At 40.2% G+C, this 21530-nt stretch overlaps 1 protein-coding gene across 7 annotated transcripts in view; it reads left to right on the plus strand.

Moving 5' to 3' along the window:
- The window catches only part of MTUS1 (microtubule associated scaffold protein 1), a 176584-nt gene that overhangs the window by 57522 nt on the left and 97532 nt on the right, over positions 1 to 21530 (plus strand). For all 7 annotated transcript variants that reach the window (XM_077772474.1, XM_077772504.1, XM_077772476.1 and 4 more), the window contains exon 3: positions 9980 to 10175. In XM_077772474.1, the coding sequence (XP_077628600.1) occupies positions 9980 to 10175 (196 nt within the window). The remainder of the gene's footprint in view (positions 1 to 9979; positions 10176 to 21530) is intronic.

Genomic DNA, 21530 nt, shown 5'->3' on the forward strand with positions numbered 1-21530 from the left:
TAGTTTATTGTCAAGTTGGTTTCCATATAACACCCAGCGTTCATCCCAGCAAGTGCCCTCCTACATGCTCATCACCCATTTTCCCCTCTCCGCCACCCCTATCAACCCTCAGTTTGTTCTCAATATTTTATGGTTTGTCTCCCTTACTCTCCTTAACTATTTTTTCCCTTCCCCTCCCCCATGGTCCTCTGTTAAGTTTCTCCTGTTCCACATATGAGTGAAAACATATGCTATCTGTCCTTCTCTGCCTGACTTATTTCACTCAGCATAACACCCTCAAGGTCCATCCATGTTGCTACACATGGCAGATTTCATTCTTTCTCATTGCCATNCTCCTACATGCTCATCACCCATTTTCCCCTCTCCGCCACCCCTATCAACCCTCAGTTCTCAATATTTTATGGTTTGTCTCCCTTACTCTCCTCAACTATTTTTTCCCTTCCCCCCCACCATGGTCCTCTGTTAAGTTTCTCCTGTTCCACATATGAGTGAAAACATATGCTATCTGTCCTTCTNAAAGGCTTTGGAGAGATTACTTAACACACACAGCTGGTAAGAAGTAGCATTGAGATGGAAACTCAGAGCCCCTGACTGGAATCCTGGCCCTTTCTGCTTTATAAACCACAGGGTTTCAAAATTTTGCAGAATATTGACTCGAATGGCAGAGGAAATTTTATTTAATCAGCTTATAAAAGTGAATCTTTAACAAAAGTGTGGTTTACTTTTTAAAAGGTTTTCTCTGGGGGATTTCCTTAACCAGATTCATGGTAGAGGTAGACTTTGGTAGTTTGTGGACAATCACCTGCTCTTGGAGGCCAATTTTTTGTTGTCCTCTTAGGATATTTGCCCTATTTTTTTTTAAGTCAATTCTCTCATATTTTAAGTTTATTTTAATTCCAGTATAGTTAACACATAGTGTTTCACTTTTACAATATAGTGATTCAACAGTTTTGTACATTACTCATTGCTCATTGTGATAAGTTTACTCTTAATCTCCTTCATCCATCCCCCTACTCACCTCCCATCTGGTAACCATCAAGTCTTTATAGTTAAGAATCTGTTTTTTGGTTTATCTCTCCCTTTTTTCCCTGTACTCATGTGTTGTGTTTTGTGTGTGTGTGTGTGTGTGTGTGTATTTTTGAGAATAAGAGTGCCCAAGTGGAGGAGGGCCAGAATGAGGTGGGAGAGAGAATCCCAAAAAGGCTCTGTGCTGCTAGCACTCCATCTCCGTGGGGATAGAGTGCTTTGGGGCTCCGTCTTGGGAACTGTGACATAATGACTTGAACCAAAATCAAGAGTCAGACACTTAACCAGCTGAGCCACCCAGGCACTTATGTTTTGTTTCTTAAGTTCCACATATGAGTAAAATCATATGGTATTTGTCTTTCTCTTATCTACTTATTTCACTTCCCATTATACTCTCTGGCTCTATCCATGTTGTTGCAAATGGCAAGATTTCATTTTATTTATGGCTGAATTCACTATTCTGTTGTATACATACACACACACACACACACCACATTTTCTTTATCCATTCATCTATTGATGGATACTTGGGATACTTCCTTAATGTGGTTATTGTGTTATTGTAGATAGTGCTGCAGTAAACATAAAGGTGTGTGTGTCTTTTTGAATTAGCATTCTTGTATTTTTTTGGTAAACATCCAGTAGTGCAATTACTGGATCGTAGGGTGGTTATATTTTTAACTTTTTTTGAGGAACCGCCATAGTGTTTTCCACAGTGGCTGCGCCAGTTTGAGTTTCCCCCAACAGTGCCAAGGATTCCTTTTTCTTCACATACTTGCCAACACTTGTTATTTCTTGTGTTGTTGGTTTTAGCCATCCTGACAGGTGTTAGATAATATCTTACTGTGGTTTTGATTTGCATTACCCTGATGATAAGTGATCTTTTCATGTATCTGTTAGCCATCTGGATATCTTCTTTGGAGAAATGTCTTCATGTGTTCTGTCCATTTTTGAATTGGATTGTTTTTTGTTTGGTGTTGAGTTGTGTAAGTTCTTTATATATTTTGGATACTAACCATTTATTAGGTATGTTATTTACAAATATCTTCTCCCATCCCTTATGTTGTCTTTTAGTTTTGTCGATTATTTCCTTTGCTGTGCAGAAGCTTTTTATTTTGATGTAGACCCAATGGTTTATTTTTGCTTTTATTTCCCTTAGGAGATATATCTAGAAAAATGTTGCTACTGCTGATGTCAGAGACCTTTCTGCTTGTGCTCTCTTTTAGGATTCTTATGTTTTCAGGTCTCACATCTAGGTCTTTAATTCATTTTGGATATATTTTTGTGTATGGTGAAAGAAAGTGATCTAGTTTTGTGTTCTCATGTGGCTGTCCAATTTTTCCAACACCATTTTTTGAAGAGGCTGTCTTTTTCTCATTATATATTCATTTCTCCTTTGTTGGAAATTTATTGACTGTATAATAGTGGGTTTATTTCAGGGCTCTCTATTCTGTTTTGTTCTTTGTAAGTCTGTTTTGGAGCTAATACCGTACTGTTTAGATAACTATAGTTTTGTAATATAACTTGAAGTCCAGAATTGTATTACCTCCGGTTTTGTTTTTCTGTTTCACAGTTGCTTTTGGTATTTGGGGTCTTTTGTAGTTCTATACAGATTTTACAATTTTTCTACTTTTATGAAAACAAATGCTGTTAGTATTTTGATAGATGTTTCAATAAATGTGTAGATTGCTTTGGGCAGTATAGACATTTTAACATTTTTTCTTATCTGTGAGCATGGAATGTCTTTTCTTTGTGTCTTCTTCAATTTCTTTCATCAGTGTTTCATAGTTTTCAGAGTAGAGATCTTTCCTGTCTTTAGTTAAGTTTAATGCTAGAGATTTTATTATTTTTGGTTCAGCTGTAGATGAACTGAACGAAATTTTCTTTAATTTCTGTTTCTGATGCTTCATAATTAGTATACAGAAATGAAATAGATTTCATGGTGCGCCTGGGTGGCTCAGTCCGTAAAACAACTGACTCTTGATTTTGGCTCAGGTCACAATCTCATGGTTTGTGAGGTGTTTCTCCCTCTCTGTCCCTTGCTTGCTGTCTCTGAAAATAAATAAAAAGAAATATAACAGATTTCTGTACAGATTTTTTGTATCTTGCAACTTTACTGAATTCATTTATCAGTTCTGGTAGTTTTTTTGATGGAGTGTTTAGAGTTTTCTATATATAGTATCACATCATCTGCATATAGTGAAAGTTTTACTTCTTCCTTACCAGTTTGGATACCTTTTATTTCTTGTCTGACTGTTTTCAGTAGGACTTCTAGTACTATGTTGAATAAAATTGAGAGTGTCCTTGTCGTATTCCTGATCTTAAGCAAAAAGGTCTCAGTTTCTTCCCATTGAGTATGTTGTTAGCTATGGGTTTTTCATATCTGACCTTTATTATGTTGAGGCATGTTGCCTCCAAACCTACTTTGCAGAGGGATTTTTTTTATTCATAAATGGATATTGTATTTTGTCAGATGCTTTTTTTTCTATTGAAATGATGATACAGTTTTTATTCTATTTCGTATTTTTTCCTTTCTCTTCTCTTGATTGATTCGTGAATATTGAACCACCCTTGCATCCCAGCAATAAACCACAATTGATCTTGGTGAATGATTTTTTAGTGTATTATTGGATTTGGTTTGCCAGTATTTTGTTGAAGATTTTTGCATCTGTATTCATCAGAGATATTGGCCTATATTTCTCTTTTTTGGGAGGTGTCTTTATCTGGTTTTGGTATCAGGGTAATGTTGGCCTCACAGACTGAATTTGGAAGGCGCCTGGGTGGCCCCGTTGGTTAAGTGTCTGACTTCGGCTCAGGTCATGATCTCATGGTTCATGGGTTCCCCGTGTCTGGCTCTGTGCTGACGGCTAGCTCACAGCCTGGAGCTGCTTTGGAGTCTGTGTCTCCCTCTCTCTCTGACCCTCCCCTGCTCACGCTGTTTTTCTCTCTCTCTCTCTGAAATAAATAAATAAACAATTTTTAAAAAAATTTTTGTAATGGTTTGAGAAGAATAGGTATTAAATCTTTTTTAAATGTCTCATAGAATTCACCTGTGAAGTCATCTGGTCCTGGACTTTGTTGGAAGTTTTTTGATTAATGATTCAATTTCATTGCTAGTCATTGGTCTTTTCAAAATTTCTCTTTGCTCCTGCCTCACTTTTGGGAGGTTATAGGTTTCTAGAAATTTATCCATTTCTTCTAAGTTGTCCAGTTCATTGGCATGCAGTTTTTCATAATCTTTTACCGTTGTTTGTATTTCTGTGGTGTTGGTTGTTATTTCTCCTCTTTCCTTAGTAATTTTGTTTATTTAACTCTTCTCTTTTTTGATGAGTCTGGCTAGAGGTTTATCAGTTTCGTTGATCTTTTTAAAGAAACACCTCCTCCTGGTTTCATTGATCTGTGTTTATTGTTGTTGTTGTTTCTTTTATTTATGCTCTAATCTTTATTTCTTTACTTTTTGCTGGTTTTGGATTTTGTTTGTCATTCTTTTTCTAGGTCTTGTAGGTATAAGGTTAGGTTGGTAGCTTGTTTGCAGTTTTTCTTCTTCAGTAGGCATGTATTGCTGTGAACTTCCCTCTTAGGACAGCTTTTGCTGCTTCTCAAAGATTTTGGGGCATTGTATGTTTGCATTTTCATTTGTTTCCATTTAATTTTTTATTCCTTCTTTGATTGCTTATTTGGCCTATTCATTGTTTTAGTAGCATGTTATTTAACCTCCATGCATTTGTGCTCTTTCCAGAGTTTTTCTTGCGATTTCTAGTTCATAGCATTATGGTCAGACAAGATGCATGGTATGACTTTGATCTTTTTGAATTTGTTGAGACTTGTTTTGTGGCCTAATGTGATGTATTGTGGAGTGCACTAGAAAAGTATGTGTATTCTGCTGTTTTGGGATTGAATGTTCTGAATATATCTGTTAAATCCTTCTGTTCTACCATGTCATTCAAAACCATGGTTTCCTTGTTGATTTTCTGTTTGGATTATGTCTGTCATGTAAGTGGGGTGTTAAAGTCCTCTACCATTACTTGTATTAGTATCAATTAGTTCCTTTTTACTCTTTTATAAATTTGGGTGCTATCATGTTGAGTGCATAAATATTTAAAATTGTTATATCTTCTTGTTGGATTGTACCTGTTATCACAGAGTGTCCTTCTTTGTCTCTAGTTAGTCTTTGTTTTAAATCTATTTTAGATTTAAATAGTCTAATGAAAAATGCTTCCCTGGCTTTCATTTGACATCCGTTTGCATAATAAATGTGTCTCCATCCCCTCACTTTAAATCTGCATATGTCTTTAGGTATGAAGTGAGTCTCTTGTAGAAAGCACATGGAAGGGTTGTTTTGTTTTTTTGGTTTTTTTTATTCATTCTGTCACCCCATGGCTTTTGCTTGGAGAGTTTATCCCACTTACATTCAAAGTAATTATCAATAGGTATGTATTTATTGGTATTTTGTTACTTGTTTTGTGGTTGTTTTTGTAGTTTTCTCTGATCTTTCTCTTGCTCCCTTTCATGATTTGATTTTTTTTTTTTTTTAATATTTGCTTTTGAGAGAGAGAGCACTAGCTGGGAAGGGGCAGAGAGAGGGCACAGAATCTGAAGCAGGCTCCAGGCTCCAAGGTGTCAGCAGAGAGCCCAGCACAGGGCTCCAGATCACAAGCTGTGAAATTGTGTCCGTAGCCGAAGCTGGATGCTTGACTGACTGAGCCACCCAGGTGCCCCACTTTGACCGTTTTCTTGACTGATACACTGACATTCGTTTCTCTTTTTTCTTTATATTTGTTATTTTTTTTTAAATTTGTGGTTAACGTTAAGTTTGTGTAACATCTACTGCATATAGTAGCCTATATGAAGTTGATGGTCGCTTAAGTTTGAACCCATTCCTTTGTTTTTCCACCAACCCCCAGCACGTGTTAGATATGGTTTCATATTTTACATCCTTTTACTTTGTGGATTCCTTGATGGTTTATTACAGAAATACTTACTTTTACTTATTTTATGTTTTGTATGTTTCACAGCCTCATTTATGATCTTTCTTTTCCATGCAAATAATCCCCTTTAGTATGTCTCGTAGGGCTGGTTTAGTGATCATGAACTTCTTTAGTTTTTGCTTGAGAAATTCTTTCTCTCTCCTTCTATTCTTAATGATAGCTTTGTTGGATAGAGTATTCTTGGCTGAAGATTTTTCCCTTTTAGCACTTTGAATATATCATGCCTCTCTCTTCTGGCCTGCCAGAAATATCCACTGATACCCTTCTAGGGTTTCTCTGCTCTGGCATGTAATTGTCTTTTCTCTTGTTGATTTTAACACTCTTTGTCACTACCTTTTTTCCATTTTAATTCCTATGTGTCTTGGGGTGGACCTCTTTGGATTAATTTTTATTGTGTTGTGTGGGGATCTCTGTGCCTCCTAGATCTAGATATCTGTTTCTTCCCCAGAATAGAGAAGTGTGCATCTATTATTTCTTCAAATAAATTTTCCCCTCTTTTCTTTCTCTTCTTCTGGGATCCATATAATGTGAATGTTACTATACTTGCTAGAGTCACTGAGTACCGAAAGCCTATTCTCAGTTTGCATAACTCTTTTTTCTCTCACTTATTCATCTTGATTACTTTCCATCACTCTGTCTTCCAGGTTGTTGATTCATTCCTCTGCTTCCTCTAACCTGCTATTTATTCCATAAGTGCATTTTAAATTGCAATTATTGTATTCTTCATCTTTGATAGGTTCTTTTTTTTCCCCCCTCTGTGTTAAGGGTCTTCCTGATGCCCTCCACTCTTTTTTTCAAGTCCAGTGAGTATATTCATGAAAATTACTCTAAATTCTCTATCAGGCATATTACTTATCTCTGTTTCACTTAGGTCTCTTGCTATGATTTTTCCTGTTCTTTGAAGTGGGACATATTCCTCTCCCTATCTCTTCATTTCGCCTAACTCTCTATGTTTGTTTCTGTTCATTAGGAAAGTCAGCTATGTCTCTTGCTCTTGAAAGTAGTGGGCACGGCCCACACTTTTAACAAGGTGGTATAGATCCTCTTTACAGGGGACTCACCACTGCCTCCAAGACCAGGCCAATGTGGTTTTCTCTTCAGAGCACATGCAGTGGGAGCAGGGTGTCACAAGCTTTTCCCACAGGTCCCCTTCTACTGGGATTGTGCAGCCTCTGTTGAGACCAAGGGCTGGCTGAGGTAGCTCTGGGAAGCATGGCAAATGGGGTCTTGGTGCCACAAGTCCTTTTCCTCACGGAATACTTAGCCATGTGGAGACTGAGGCAGGCCAGGGTTGCTCCATGAAGCACATCTGAGAGGGGGTGTAATGTTAACAAGGTGCACACATCCTCTAAGAGAAGCCAGAGATGCAATGGTGGCAGGGTTTTGGTGGGTTTTCTGGGGGAGAGAATGCACAGCACCAGGACTGAGGCAGGCCCAGTAGGAGGGGGCAGAGCATGGTGTGAGCAAGTAGTGAGCACTGGCTGTTTCCTACAGTTGGCCATGTGATTATGTTGGGGATGGGGGAGGGAAATGGCACCTGCCAGCTCCTTTGTTCCTGGAAGAGTCCCTCAGGGAACTCTGAGATTAGTAACTAACTTTCCCTCTTGTGTACCCCAGGCATTTTTCAAATTGCTGCTTCTAAGCTCTATCTCTTGGGGCTTTTTGTTGTGTTATCTCTGTAAGGGTAAGGACTCAGCTTCCTATTGCCCTCCAGGCTCTCCCTGAATACAAAGCCTGCTGACTTTGAAAGTTCTAGGCTTTAAGTCCTGCTAGTTTTTTAAGAACTTGGGAAATTTGGCCCCTTTGATTGCCAAAACCAAATGCAGTGGGGATTAGTCTTTCCCATGCAGGCTTCCTACTGTGATAGTCTATTTCTTGCCCCTCTCCTTGCCTATAGCTCCCTCCGTCCTGAATCCAGACCCTTGGTGTTTAGCTTCCGACATGTCTCTGCTGGTCCTACCCTCTATAATATGACGACTTCTCCACATTTGGTTGTGAGGTTTGTTCTAGTCTTGGCGTCATTTTCTGGGTTATTTGCACTGATATGAATGTTTTCTAGTGGTCTTGGGACAACATGAGTTTAGAGTCCTCTTCCGCATCTTCCTGGAAGCCTTACCCTATTAAATTTTGGATTTACCCAGTGTATGATTTCTGCTGCCGGTAGCATGGGGCTTTACATATCTGTATTGGAAATTAATCTACTTATGACTTATTATGCAAAGAAAGGTACCAGTGGGGAAAACATAGCATAGATGTTAGAAGTACGGGCCTTAGAGGTAGACATGCTTTCAAACTAGCTCCATCATTCTTTGGCAGAATGACATCTGGCAAATTACCTAGTCTCTATGAGATTCAATTTTCCTAATGTAAAGAGAGAATACAAAATATATAACTTACGGTGTTGGGATTTTTCCTTGAATAAAGCTCAGAGTTTCACCTCCTCTGTGTAGAATGGGAGTATTTATTGGCTGCCTATTGTGCACTATGTATGACAGTTATTGTTAGGATATAGATAAGAAAGCAGTCACCTTTGACCAAACCTAATGCCTGATACGGTGGGTGATATTAGAAGATAAACTAAAAGTGGATGCTAAATATTCAGTTGGAAGTATGTGTCAACTGCTGTACTGCTGCATGGGGCAGGATGGGGTGGCGGCCTTGAAGAGAGTTGTCAAGGAAGGCTTCTAAGGGAGCTAGTTTAGCTGCTATGAATTGGAAGGGTATTCTGGGTGTGGGAAACAATATATACAAAGAAGAAGAGACATGAAAAAGATATCCTCATTTAGGGGATTCTGGGTAGTGAGTATGACGGGAAGTTGGGGTGCAGAACTGTGAACAGTAAGACATAAGCTGATGAAGCCATCAGGGATTTCCAGATCCAAAATGGCTCAGTGTGCTTGTTTTTAGGAGTTGACTTTATCTGGAAGACAGAGGGAAACTACCTAACCCAGTTTGGCCTTTGAGGAGATTACCTTAGCAGTGGAGTGGAACACAAATTAGAAGCTGGTGAGACCAGAAATCCTAAGGATGTTTTGTCAGTAATCCTGGGAAGAAATGATGCAGGCCTGTGCTAAGATGGATACAAAAGGGAAAACTTCTAGAAATAGCTTTCATTGTTTATGTTGGGTTCCTGGGTATGTTGTGATGAATGGGGAAAGAAGTAAGTTTTGAGATGGTTGGGTAAAACTAGTTTAATGTTAGAAACTGCTTTGTATTCTTCTGTAAAATGGGTATGATCAAAGTAACAACTTTTAGGCTTATGAAGATTAAAGGAGTTGAAACATGGATTTTGAACTTAAAGTATTATTCCATAATATATGTTGATCCATAAAAATGGCAATGATATGATTACTGTTGGCATTGCTAGGTAGAGATGCCTGAAGTGTGCTAAATGGGCAGGTAAGGAGAGAGGTTAAATACAGGAGAAAGGCAGAAGATTGCTGGCTAGGACATGTGGACTTCAGATATAACAGGGTGTAGGTGGTGCTTGAAACAGTGGACAAGGTCACCTAGGGAGAGCATATGGCAAGGAAAGGTCAAGTTTGGGGCCCTCGGGACAACTAGCATTGAAAGGTGTACAGAAGAACAGGATCCAGAGGAGAAATAATCATACAGGTAGAGAAGGAAAACAAGGAAAGTGTTCTGTTGGAGGAACTGAAGAAAGATGGTGTCCTCAGCATCAGATGCCATAGAAAGGCCTGAGAAAAAGACTGAGAGCCTCAGCTTGACATCAGCTTTATGGCCCTGGGCATCTTGGGAATAGTTCCACTGTTGGGCATAAAAGACAAATCATGATGGATGGAAAAGCGAACTATGAAGAGATTGAATTCCTTCATTCTCCAAATGAAAATGAAATCGCCCTCTGACATCTGCTTAGATAGAAATTGTCAGTTTGACATAGTGCCACAAGGAAATGGTGTGAGGAAGGCATGATCTGGACTAAAGTCTTAACTGTTTTTTCACAGGGTTCTTCTTCAAAAACTGCAGTCACCTCAGGTAGGAATATTTCCAAACCTGACTCCTCCAATTTGAGGAAAACACCTGGTTCAAAAGCCAAAGTGGGGCCTTCTGCTTCCTGTTTGAGGCGGACTAGTGACAGTAGAAATCTCAATTCTGAACGGGCCTTATCTCCTCAGAGGATCAGGCGTGTGTCCAGTTCTGGTAAGAATAAAATAAATAAGTTGTGTCTCATAGCAGTTTATGGATAATTTGAATGTAAAATTAGGCATGTCACAGAAAGGCAGGTTTTGGTTATAAAACCAACACATTCTGTCACCAAAACATTTAGCCTTTAGTGGACCAGCATCTTCACAGGGAAGGTAGAAAGAAGTCATAGACACAGCTCTTATCTTTTATCAGTGTAAAGGCTAGTTGGAGAAAGATACAGGTGTGTATACCATCTTCTAAGTTATTCAGAGGAATGATGAATAAATATAAAATTGGGTGCTTGTTATATACAAATAATTTCAGAATTATAAAACGAAATTTTATAAATGTTTAAGGGCTTAATAGTGCTTATGTGTTATACCCTAAATTCATGGTTGGCCCTCATCACATGAAAAGAGATTAAGTTTTTTTTCTTGAATTTTACTGAAAGATGTATTAAATTTTTTCAGGGATATGAGAGTGACTAAAAAGTTAAAACTTTTCTGAGATGAACTTTTATCTCAGAGGTGAGGCATAAGGAGCTCAAAGCTTTAGTTCTTACTGTTGATGCCAGATAAAGGTCATGGTAATTGCTGGGGAGCTCCCTTCCTGTTAGGAGCACCTGTGGCTTGGTGGCACTGTAGTGCCATGGGCACTGTGTTCTAGTACTGACTGCTCTGGCACCAGTGAGCTGCCCAAGCAAGTTGTGTACCTTACTCACTCTGAGCTTCAGCCTTGCATTGTGAAATGTGAGGGATTGAGAATGTAAGACGCTGTCATCTTTGACAGTCCTTATCTTTCTAGGGGCAGTTTGGAGCTCACCTAACTTTCTGAGCAGTGGCGGCTACTAGTATCATTCTCTGGACCACATCACGATCAAAACCCAAAAAAATCAGAAGTGCACATACTTTTAAGAGATTAGGCCAATGCCTCAGATAAACAGTAGTCCCTAGCTATTTGTGGTTTTGCTTTCAATGATTTCAGTCAGCAGTAGTCAACAAGTAGGTATTGTTAGAATGCCACAGTGTACAAGTAGGTATTGTTAGAATGTCAATAGTAGCCCAACACCAAATCATAATGCCTTGGTCATTCACCTCACTTCATCTCTTCCTGTAGGCATTTTAATCATCTCACATGATCACAGGAAGAAGAGTAAAGATACTTTGAGAGAGACAGACCACATTCACATAACTTTTATTATAGTATGTTGTTAGAATTGTTTTATTTTTAGTTGGTAATCTCTTTCTGCACCTCACTTATAAATTAAACTTTATTATTGGTATGTACATAGAGAAAGAAACCATTATATATCGGGTTTGGTTCTGTTCATAGTTTTAGGCATCCACTGGATATCTGGAAACACCCCCAGTGTATGGGAGGTTGGGGGTGGGGGGAACAATGGTATTTTGAAAAATGGGATAGTTTTATGTAGGTGAGGAGTTCACCAAAGAGTTTAGCACTTTTAAAGTCCCTTTACTGTAAACTGTATATAATTTCATGCCTTAATAGAAAAGTACGTCTGTTTACTTTTAATGAAAAGACAAGGAAATTTATTGAGATTCTATTAACCTGTATAAAGAAACCATTTACCTGGTGGTTTTCTGTATAGAAATGGGGGGAAATCATGTACCAGAAACTTCATAGATTTGCATTTGATTTTATATTTTAACTATTGGAAGACTAACATGATTATGCTGTATTTAAAAAAAAAAATAACTGTACCTAGCTTATTTGGATGCTCAGAATAAATTGAGAGGTGTTTGTTGTGGGGGACAGGAAACTTAATCCCCACAGACTTAAAGTAGAGCAGAAAATCAAGGAGCAAAAACAAGCGTGCCTTTAGATCATTGAGAGCGTTGCCATTTACTGTATAATGCAGTGTTTGTGTAGTAGAAAACTGAAACCAGATGGACATCCTCTGTGCTGTGCGTATAGAGTTCTCTCCTGAAAGGTAAGCAGCAGGAATGTTCCAGTAGACTGGAGTTTTCAATAAATCCTTTCAGAGAACTAAGTAGAAAACCAGACTTGGAATTGAAATAGCCATTTTCTTGAAGTTTTAAACTCAGGAGGAGAAAGAATTGTAATTAAATCCAATGGAGCACTTCCATTTTACTTGTCTGAATCTGGAAATTGTAATGTACGGCATGAAAACTATAGCTAACACCGCTGTATGATATATACTTGAGAGTTAAGAAGGTAATTTTTAACAATTTTCATCACAAGGAAAATGTTTTTGTTTTTTTTTGCTTTTTATTGTGTCTATATGAGCTGATGGGTGCTAATTAAATTTTCTGAGGTCATTACTGCACAGTGTATCTAAGTCAAGCCATTAGGCTCTACACCTTAAACTTATAAGTGCTGTATGCCAATTAGATCTCAGTAAAAGTGGAAAAATAATTTTAAAAATCTCAAGATTTGAATCAAACCAGATTATGAGTTATAACAAACCAGATTCTAATTATCTTTGTGTAGAGTATGTGTATGTTTTAACCACTCCAATTAAATGAGATTGTGAGGAAAACTGTCCTAATAAAAATTATAATGCTGAGGATAGCAACTCACACAAAATGCTTACCGAGTTCTGGGCTCTGTCTTAATCATTTCATTTATAAACGCACTGAATTCTCACAGTTTTGTGAGGCTTAGCCTCCTTTTACAAATTGAAGGAAACCTCACACAGAAATCAAATAATTTGTCAAAATCACGCAGCTAGAAAGTGGTAGAGGGAAGATTCAAACCAAACAGTAGGGCTCTGAAGCCCATGCTCTTAACCTTGACATTATTAGTCTAAAGAACTACTCTTAGTAGAACCGTAAGTTTTGAAAAAAATTTTCATGCTCAGCTGAATGGTATAGAGACTTGGCAATCCTCTCTTCAGGCCTTTGGCTTAGAGTTCTGTGTCACTTTACCCTAATTTAAATGATGTTACCTGGTTATTACAAGTAAATGCTGCTGAATAACTAACTACATGGTTAAATATTTCATGATGGATCCCGGCAGCTTCAGAGAGCCATCTGCCACCCTCGTCTGAAGGCAGTACCAGTTTTTACCAGGTTTTAGGTTATAAATATGTGTGTCCCTTCATACAAACATAGAATCACCTTGCAGGGACTGGCTTGAGCAGGGTAGGGTTACGGAAGTAAGAGAGATCGCACTCCCTGCCCTGTGGATCCCAACCCACCCGGGGACGGGGACGGCAAGTGCGTGCTGATGACGCGGCCACGAGCAGCACGAAAGGGTGTATAAAGGGTGTGGAAAAGGCTTGAGGACTTTGGGAAAGACAAGACTGTCCAGGGCCTTGGTCTGATGATACCAGAGCCTGAAGGAAGAAGGGCCTCATGAGACAAACAGTCTTTTGATTTTCTTCTGGACAAAGAGAAATAACATTTCAAAAGGGTAAACCTTTGTTTTAATTCAGTTTATTGTGGGTTAATAAAATAAATGCCTCTTAGACCAGGAGTACGTCCCAAACTTGCCACGACTTGCCTGGCATTACAGGCTTCTGTGCTTTCTTGCTAAGTTGTTTTTTTCCTTAGTTGTCCTTTGTAAACTGATTTCATCTATTTAGGGCCAAAGGGAATTTAAGATCTTTTCAGTGTACTTTTATATCATTTCAGTCTTCTCTAGGTGAGAGTTTGAGAGAACTAGCTTGCAAAATTATGAGAAAGATACTTCGACAAATTATTAAAAACCAGAAATTATCACGTAATAACTTACTCTAAAAGATAACTTCAGCGTATTGCCTACAGATGTTTCTATATGTGCCTGTTAATTAAAAACACTTTTTAAAGAACATATATCAAAGTTTTGTTGCATAAAAATGATAGGGGTAGTGATGTTTTTGAGTGCCAGAGACGTGCCATTCTCTGTTCTAAGCTTTCTAAATGCCTAATTTCATTGATTCTCACAACTCATGAGATACAGATGTCTACTTTCATTTATTCTCACAACTCATGAGATACAGATAACATAGCTTTCCCAGTTCTGTAGACAAGGAATTGGAAGTTTTGAAATCGTAAGTAACTCACACAAAGTTGCACAGTTAATAATTGGTGGACACAGGGAACAGACCCTGTGGTGTGCCGCTGTGCTCTGAAACTCTCTGACATATACCTGGTGATCTGACACGCTGGCTTGCTCATTTAACGAGGTCGATCGAGTGCCTGCTTATGCTGGGAATGCAGAAATGCACAGAAGAGATAAATTCTTTTTCTGGCAGAGCTTAAATTCTAGTCAGGTGAGTCAGAAAACTCAGTAAATAAGATGTCGAGAATGTACGATGATAACGTGCTGAGAAGAAAGGACAGTGGAGGCCGTGAGATCTTCATATCAGGTGGTTGAGAAAGGCCACACTGAGCAGGGGATAAATGAGCCCATATCTGAAGGCGCAGGAGGAGAAAGGGACATTAGGATATCAGATGAAAGGCCTTCCCGGGGCGGAGGGAACAGCAGAGGTAGAGGTGAGGCGGTAAGGGGGTGCTTGAGGGACAGGGAGCTGGCCAGCCTGCATGGTGGGGGCAGGGAGGAGGGATGAGGCCAGCCAGGGAGAGTCTTACAGGGAGATGAGTGTCTTCTCTCTTACTCCTTCCTGACGTTATGAATTCTTGATCGTTTTACAGGCCTTCCACTCAATTCTTCTCACTTGGCAAGTAATTCTGGAGAAGATTGCTTTATAGAGTGATGCATAGTAAGGCTTAATATGTCACCAAGCAGTTTCTGTTGCTTTATGAATTCAAGAAAAGTTTTAAGAGCCTGATGTGTGCTGGGCTATTAGATTCGGAGACTAAAAACATGACTAATATGCCCTTTTAACAATCTCACTGGTTGGAGGGTGAGGTGAAAAGGGGTGTTGAAGCACTTGATTTCAAAGCAAACTCTTCATTCTTCAAACTGCAGCTGACCTGTCCTGGCCTCTGTGATACTTTGCATTGATTATGCTGTACTATAGTCTTTTTCATACAGGTCTGTCTCCTGAATCGTGAGGTCCATAAGGAGAGTCCAGGTCTTAGTTGTGGGTTTTTTTTTTTAATGTTTATTCATTTTGGAGAGAGAGAGACAGAACCTGAGTAGGGGAGGGGCAGAGAGAGAGAGACACAGAATCCAAAGCAGGCTGCAGGCTCCGAGCTATCAGCACAGAGCCTGATATGAGGCTCGAACTCAGGAACTATGAGATCATGACCTGAGCTGAAGTTGGATGCGCAGCTGACTGAGCCACCCAGGTACCCCATGTTTTTTTGTTTGTTTTNGTTTTTAAAGAATTCTTAAAAAAAGTTTTTCAAATGTCTTTTTTTAATTAAAAAAAATTTTTAAATGTTTTATTTATTTCTGAGAGAGAGACAGCGCGAGCAGGGGAGGGTCAGAGAGAGAGGGAGACACAGAAGCAGCCTCCAGGCTCTGAGCTAGCTGTCAGCCCAGAGGCCAATGCAGGGCTCGAACCTACGAACTGTGAGATCATGACCTGAGTCAAAGTCAGATGCTTAACTGACTGAGCCACCCAGGCACCCCTTAAACTTATTTTTGAGAGAGAGTGAGCACAAGCAGGGAAAGGGCAGAGGGGGAGGGGAGGGCAGAGGATCCAAAGTAGGCTCTGTGCTGACAGCAGCCAAACTTGAACTCACAAATCGCAAGACCATGACCTTAGCTGAAGTCAGATGCTCAACCAACTGAACCACCCAGGCACCCCCAGGTCTTAGTTTTTTTAATATTTTTCATTGCTCAGCACAGTGTACGTATTATACAACAGGTATTTAAAAATGTTGCCTGGCCTGATTTGAATGGAGACTTAGGTGAAGCACCGTGTCCACAGTGAAGGGAACACCACTAACTCGGCCCAAGGGCAAACTGGAGAATAGGGATGACGTTTGAACTGGCCTTGGAATGTGCCTGTAGAAGTTTTCCAGGCATGGAAAGTTGCTGGTATTCCCAAGGGTGCAAAATGGAGCCTTATGAAAGGGTATGGTGTGTTTGGAAACATTGAGGGCAGGGTCAACATGCCTTGAGCAGACTGAGTGTTGAGGTAAGTGATGGGTGAGTCTCAAGGATGTTTGAGGCAGGTCAATTCTCTCATAGTTGAGAAACAAACTTCTAAACATCTTACCAGTAGGTGGGAATAAGAAACAGTGAAAAATACTAAAAATGTTTTGGAGAAAGGGGGTCTGGTGAGTTCTGTTGGTGGGGAAGAGTCTCCTGTGTCTTCACTGCTTTCTTTGTTGGGTGATTATGAAGCAGGACAGGAACAAAGTAGCAAGAAGTGGTTAACAGGGGGACAATGATGTGTTTAGTTTGGGCCGTGCTGAATTTGAAGAGATCAAGAAGCACCTCAAAGGGTGTGGGGATGTGTAGGGTTAAAGCCGTGAAGATGTGTAGAGGGCAAGGGAACCCATAGGAACAGAGCTTATAAAGATAAGAGCATCGGTAATGGCTGACGTTCAGATGACGAAAGCGTCAGAATGCATCTAGAGCACAGGTAACTAAGTTAGCCTTAGAAATACTGCGGCCGTGCGTAGGCATAGACACACTTGGAGATTAAACAGGGAATTTAAGAGTCAAGCAGCAGAGTGGTAGCTGTGGACGATGGGCCTAGCAGCTTCCTTTTTTTTTTTTTTTTTNGGGGACAATGATGCGTTTAGTTTGGGCCGTGCTGAATTTGAAGAGATCAAGAAGCACCTCAAAGGGTGTGGGGATGTGTAGGGTTAAAGCCGTGAAGATGTGTAGAGGGCAAGGGAACCCATAGGAACAGAGCTTATAAAGATAAGAGCATCGGTAATGGCTGACGTTCAGATGACGAAAGCGTCAGAATGCATCTAGAGCACAGGTAACTAAGTTAGCCTTAGAAATACTGCGGCCGTGCGTAGGCATAGACACACTTGGAGATTAAACAGGGAATTTAAGAGTCAAGCAGCAGAGTGGTAGCTGTGGACGATGGGCCTAGCAGCTTCCTTTTTTTTTTTTTTTTGCCTGCTCACTTTTATGAGGTGAAGTGATTTCTTTGACATGAATCTGTACAAAGTCTGTTCATTTGCTTATTTTTGTAACCTTAGAACAGGAAATAAGATGATGTTCAGTTTTGCATCTCAGTGACCTCATTACTCAAAGTGGCTCTTCTGTGAACCTCAGCTTCTCATGAGCCAGATGCTCCCCATGTGCCTTTCTCCATTGTGGTTAGGAACTCTGTGTGTGTGCCACGTGCGCTCACTCACCACCAGATAAATGCATTTGTTGACAGACCTATCAAGACCCTCGTTCGTGTTCTTTGTATGGTGGCTGGGGAAGGGACACAACCCTTCTAAGTCTTGAGTTTATTATACCTTCCGTTGCGGGCAGCATGTTCCTAGGCCTATGAACGCGGAAGTTATTTTTGCTTAATCTCCACATGAAGCAGCCCAAGTCTTGTAAACACGCTTGCAGAGACAGGTACTGACAGTATCACCACGAGGGCTGTGCTCCTGTGCAGTTCAAGTCCTCGTGAGAACCTCGCTTTGTGAGATGTCCTTGTTTCTCTCTCAGATGACTGCCCTCTTAATGCCTGTTATGTTTTTGTTGTGACTCACCTGTACTCCCGTGACTGTATTTTTGAGTTTACTCTTGAGCTTGAGCAAATGGCAATGGCTACGCAGAGTGGTTAGTGTCCTACTACTGTAACCTCGCCTGGGCTAACTCAAGAATGTGAACTATTAAAGTCACATTATACCATATAGAAATGTAGAGGGTTACCAAAATTATGTGTTCTGGAAGATAATTCATTCACTTGACCCTTTGAGAAGTGTATGCGGTGCAAGCCATACTACAGACGCAGAGGAATCATGGGATAAGTAAGACTTGGTGCTTACCTTCAAACTATTACCAGTCAAGTAGGGGAGGTGATGGGTTTGTCCCTCATCACATGTGTCCCTAGGATATTTTAAAGAAAAAAAAAAGCTGTAGGATTTCAGAAGAAGATAAGATAAGCAGCCCCAGAGTTTGCTGAAACCCTTTTTTGCTATAATCTGGGCAATTCTGTACTGTGATCGAGGTACACCCTTGCAAATGTACTTGTCAGTCTTGGTTTGGTCTTGATGCCTTCTGCTGTTTGAGTTTTGCATTGAGACTCTAGAAATACAATAAGAAGGCTACATCTGGATTGAGGTAATTTTTAGGACTTAGCTGGGAGTAGAAAGGAAGGGGCAGACAGTCAGGATTCAGAGCGTGGAATGTAGAGATTGTGGACAGAGGCAGTAAAGATAAATGAAAATATGGAGGAGGGCAGTTGGGCAATTTGGACACAATACATTGGTATTCCGGCAGTCAGCAGGCGGAAGAGGTCCAGACAGAGCCCAGGTCTGTCCGTGCCAGAAAAGGAAAGGGAGCAGCATTGTAAACCTTAATTTATCTCTCTTGCATCTTGAATTTAACCAGTTTATTTGGATAGTTCATCAGGTTTTCACTGCCTGCTTCCCAGGAGGCTATTTTAAAAGTATAACACTTTTAGTGAAAAGTTGGAAGGAAAGAAAAATCACCCTTCATCTCCTTAATGCCAAATAGGTTTTAACTTCATAATTAATAACTATGCCTTTTCTTTTTGGATATTCTCATGTGCATGTGCTTACATATATTTCATAGGGGCAAACAATTACTACGGTTTCAGAAAGCCCATACCTAACAGTCAGTAGGCGCTTGGTTAGTTGACTGAATTTTCTTTTTCATTTAAAAGGTATGTTGCCTGCTTTCGTAGCTTCTTAAATTCTTACTCTTTGATAACATGATTTTAAATGGTCTTAAAATGTTGCATCATTGAAATATGCTGCGATATATTTCTTCAGACTTTGAACATGATGTTTCAAGGGTTTTTTTTGTTTTTTTTTTTTTGTATTTTAGTGAATGAAACAATTTCACACTGAAGAACTTTGTACATAGTAAGGGAGCTGGTCAGATAAATTCGTTGGATGCATTCCTTTAGACAGAGTCAGAGGGTGTGAGCACTCTTAAGACTTGAGATGCATGTTGCCTAATTGCCCTTCAGAAACAGCCTCCAAGTTGACGCTGCCACTCTGAGTACGTAAGAGCGTTTTCCAGAACCCTTGCCAGTGTTTTGACGTTTCTAACACAATTTCTAAATATTTACTCTTTCAGAAAGTGCAAAATGGTATCTTACTTAATTGGCATATACTTGGCACTGAAATATTTATTGAATAAATGTAGACTCCGTGATCAGAGTGCTGAGGTATGGAACTGAATGCAAGATCAAAATGTGTCCTCCTTGAAGTTCCATTCTGGAGGGAGAGACAGGTAATATATAAAACCAGAGAGGATTTATTGATCCTTGATCGTGTAACATACTAAAGAGGGAGGGAAATACTTATGCAGAGGAGGGGAATATGAAATTCTGGGTATTGTTTTTGTGTGAGAGAGAAAGAAATGTTGGTTAGTGTGACCAGGGAGAAGTGGCTTTTGAAAGGCTGGAGGGTGTCATTCCTAGAGGTATCTGGAGGAAAACCATGCTAGTCAGAGTGAACAGTAAGTGGAAGGATACTGAGTTGGCCCTACTAATGTGCTCTAGGAAAGCAAGGAAAGAAGTAAGGAAAAGTTGGAACACAAGTTGAGGTTTGACAGATAGTGGAGAACCAGATCCTAGACAGTGTTAAAAATCCTAAGGATTTTACCCTAAGGCTTTTATCCAAAGAGACTTAATTTTTAAATGAATTTTTAAAGTTTATTTACTTGTTTTGAGAGAGGTAGAGAGACACACAGAGCAAGCACAATTGGGGAGATACAGAGAAGGAGAGAGAGAGAGAGAGAGAAAGTCTCAAGCAGAATCTCTGCACCAATAGCGCAGAGCCCACTCTGGAGCTCAAACTTCCGAAATGTGAGCTCATGACCTGAATCAAAATCAAGAATTGGATGCTCAACTGACTAAGTTACCAAGGTACCCCCATTGTGACTTAAATTTTGATAGGATCGTTCTGATACCTGTGTAGAGAGTACATTGAAGAGGGGTGAAGGCTCGATTCAGGAGATCAGTGCGGAGGTAGTGCTACCGGAGATTGTGGCTTTTTGGACCACAGTCATGGCAGTGAGGGCTGGACAGATTCTAGACGGCCATGTTGAAAGTGAAGCTGACAGGATTTGCTCAGAGGAGGTGAGAGCATAACAGTGGAGTCAGGTGACTGTACACCCTTTGGGTGTGAACAATGGGGAAGGATAATGGTGCCGTCCACTGAGATGGGGGTGGGTGGTGGGGGCATGGATGTTGGCAGATAGATATCAGGAACTCAGCTGTAGAGATGCTAAGTTGAGATGAATAATCTGTAAGTGAAGATGTTGGGGGGAAAGTGGGATGCATGAGTCTCGAGTGCACAGAAATCTGGTCTCAGGATATAAATTTGGGGTTCATCAATGTTTAGATGGTCTTTAAAGCCAGTAGACTGGGTTAGATCACCAATAGAGTAAGTGTGGAAGAGAATAATAGGTCAAGGGCACCACTGGGCAGCTCCCTGGAGTACTCCAAAGTACCTCTGGGGGACTCTTAAATTTTAAAGGGCTAGAGAGATGAGGAGGAATTGCAAAGGAGACCAAAAAGAAACAGCCAGGAAGGTAGGAGAGAAGTTAAGAGTGGTGTTCTGGAAGCCAAGTAAAGAAAACCGTTCAAAGAGGAAGCAAGAATCAACTGCATCAGATACTGATGGAGATAGAGCATGGTAGTTAAGAATACCATTTAGTTTAAAGCTTAGGTTGTGTGTTTATTTAACAGGAAGTCTAGAGGTAGGGAGGTCTTTGTTTGGTGGCTTGATAATGTCTTCCTGTCTTTCTGCTCTTCCTGACTCAACATGTTTTTCTGTCAGAGACTTTTCAGTTACAATATGGTGGCCAAGAGTTCCAAGTGTCTAGTCCTCCTGCTACTGTGTAAAAAGGCTGAAAGTGAAGGATGGCATCCCAGAGTAGAGGCTGTCTCCCCACATGCACGCCTACCTCCATCAGGGAGGAAGAGTCCTATTCAGCACCTAACGCGGCCCCGCCCCCTCCCCAGTACTCCTATCTTGACATCTTACTGACACAGGCTGGATCACATGGTCACTCCTAACCTCAAGAAAGATTGGGAACAAAATTATTAGGCTTTTGAAACCTTTCTGTAGCATGTGAGCAATGGGATCTGGGGTTAGGGATGACAGCTGGGGAGGAAACAAAGATACTAGACACAATCAGTTTATTTTTTTTATTTTTTTATTTTTAAAATGTTTTTTATTTATTTCTAGGAGAGAGAGAGAGAGTGTGAGCAGGGGAGGGTCAGAGAGAGAGGGAGACACAGACTGAAACAGGCTCCAGGCTCTGAGCTGGCAGTCAGCACAGAGCCCGACGCGGGGCTCTAACCCACCAACCGCGAGATCATGAGCTAAG

This window comes from Crocuta crocuta, unplaced genomic scaffold (assembly GCF_008692635.1).
Source record: "Crocuta crocuta isolate KB4526 unplaced genomic scaffold, BGI_CrCroc_1.0 scaffold140, whole genome shotgun sequence".
NCBI classification, from domain to species: domain Eukaryota; kingdom Metazoa; phylum Chordata; class Mammalia; order Carnivora; family Hyaenidae; genus Crocuta; species Crocuta crocuta.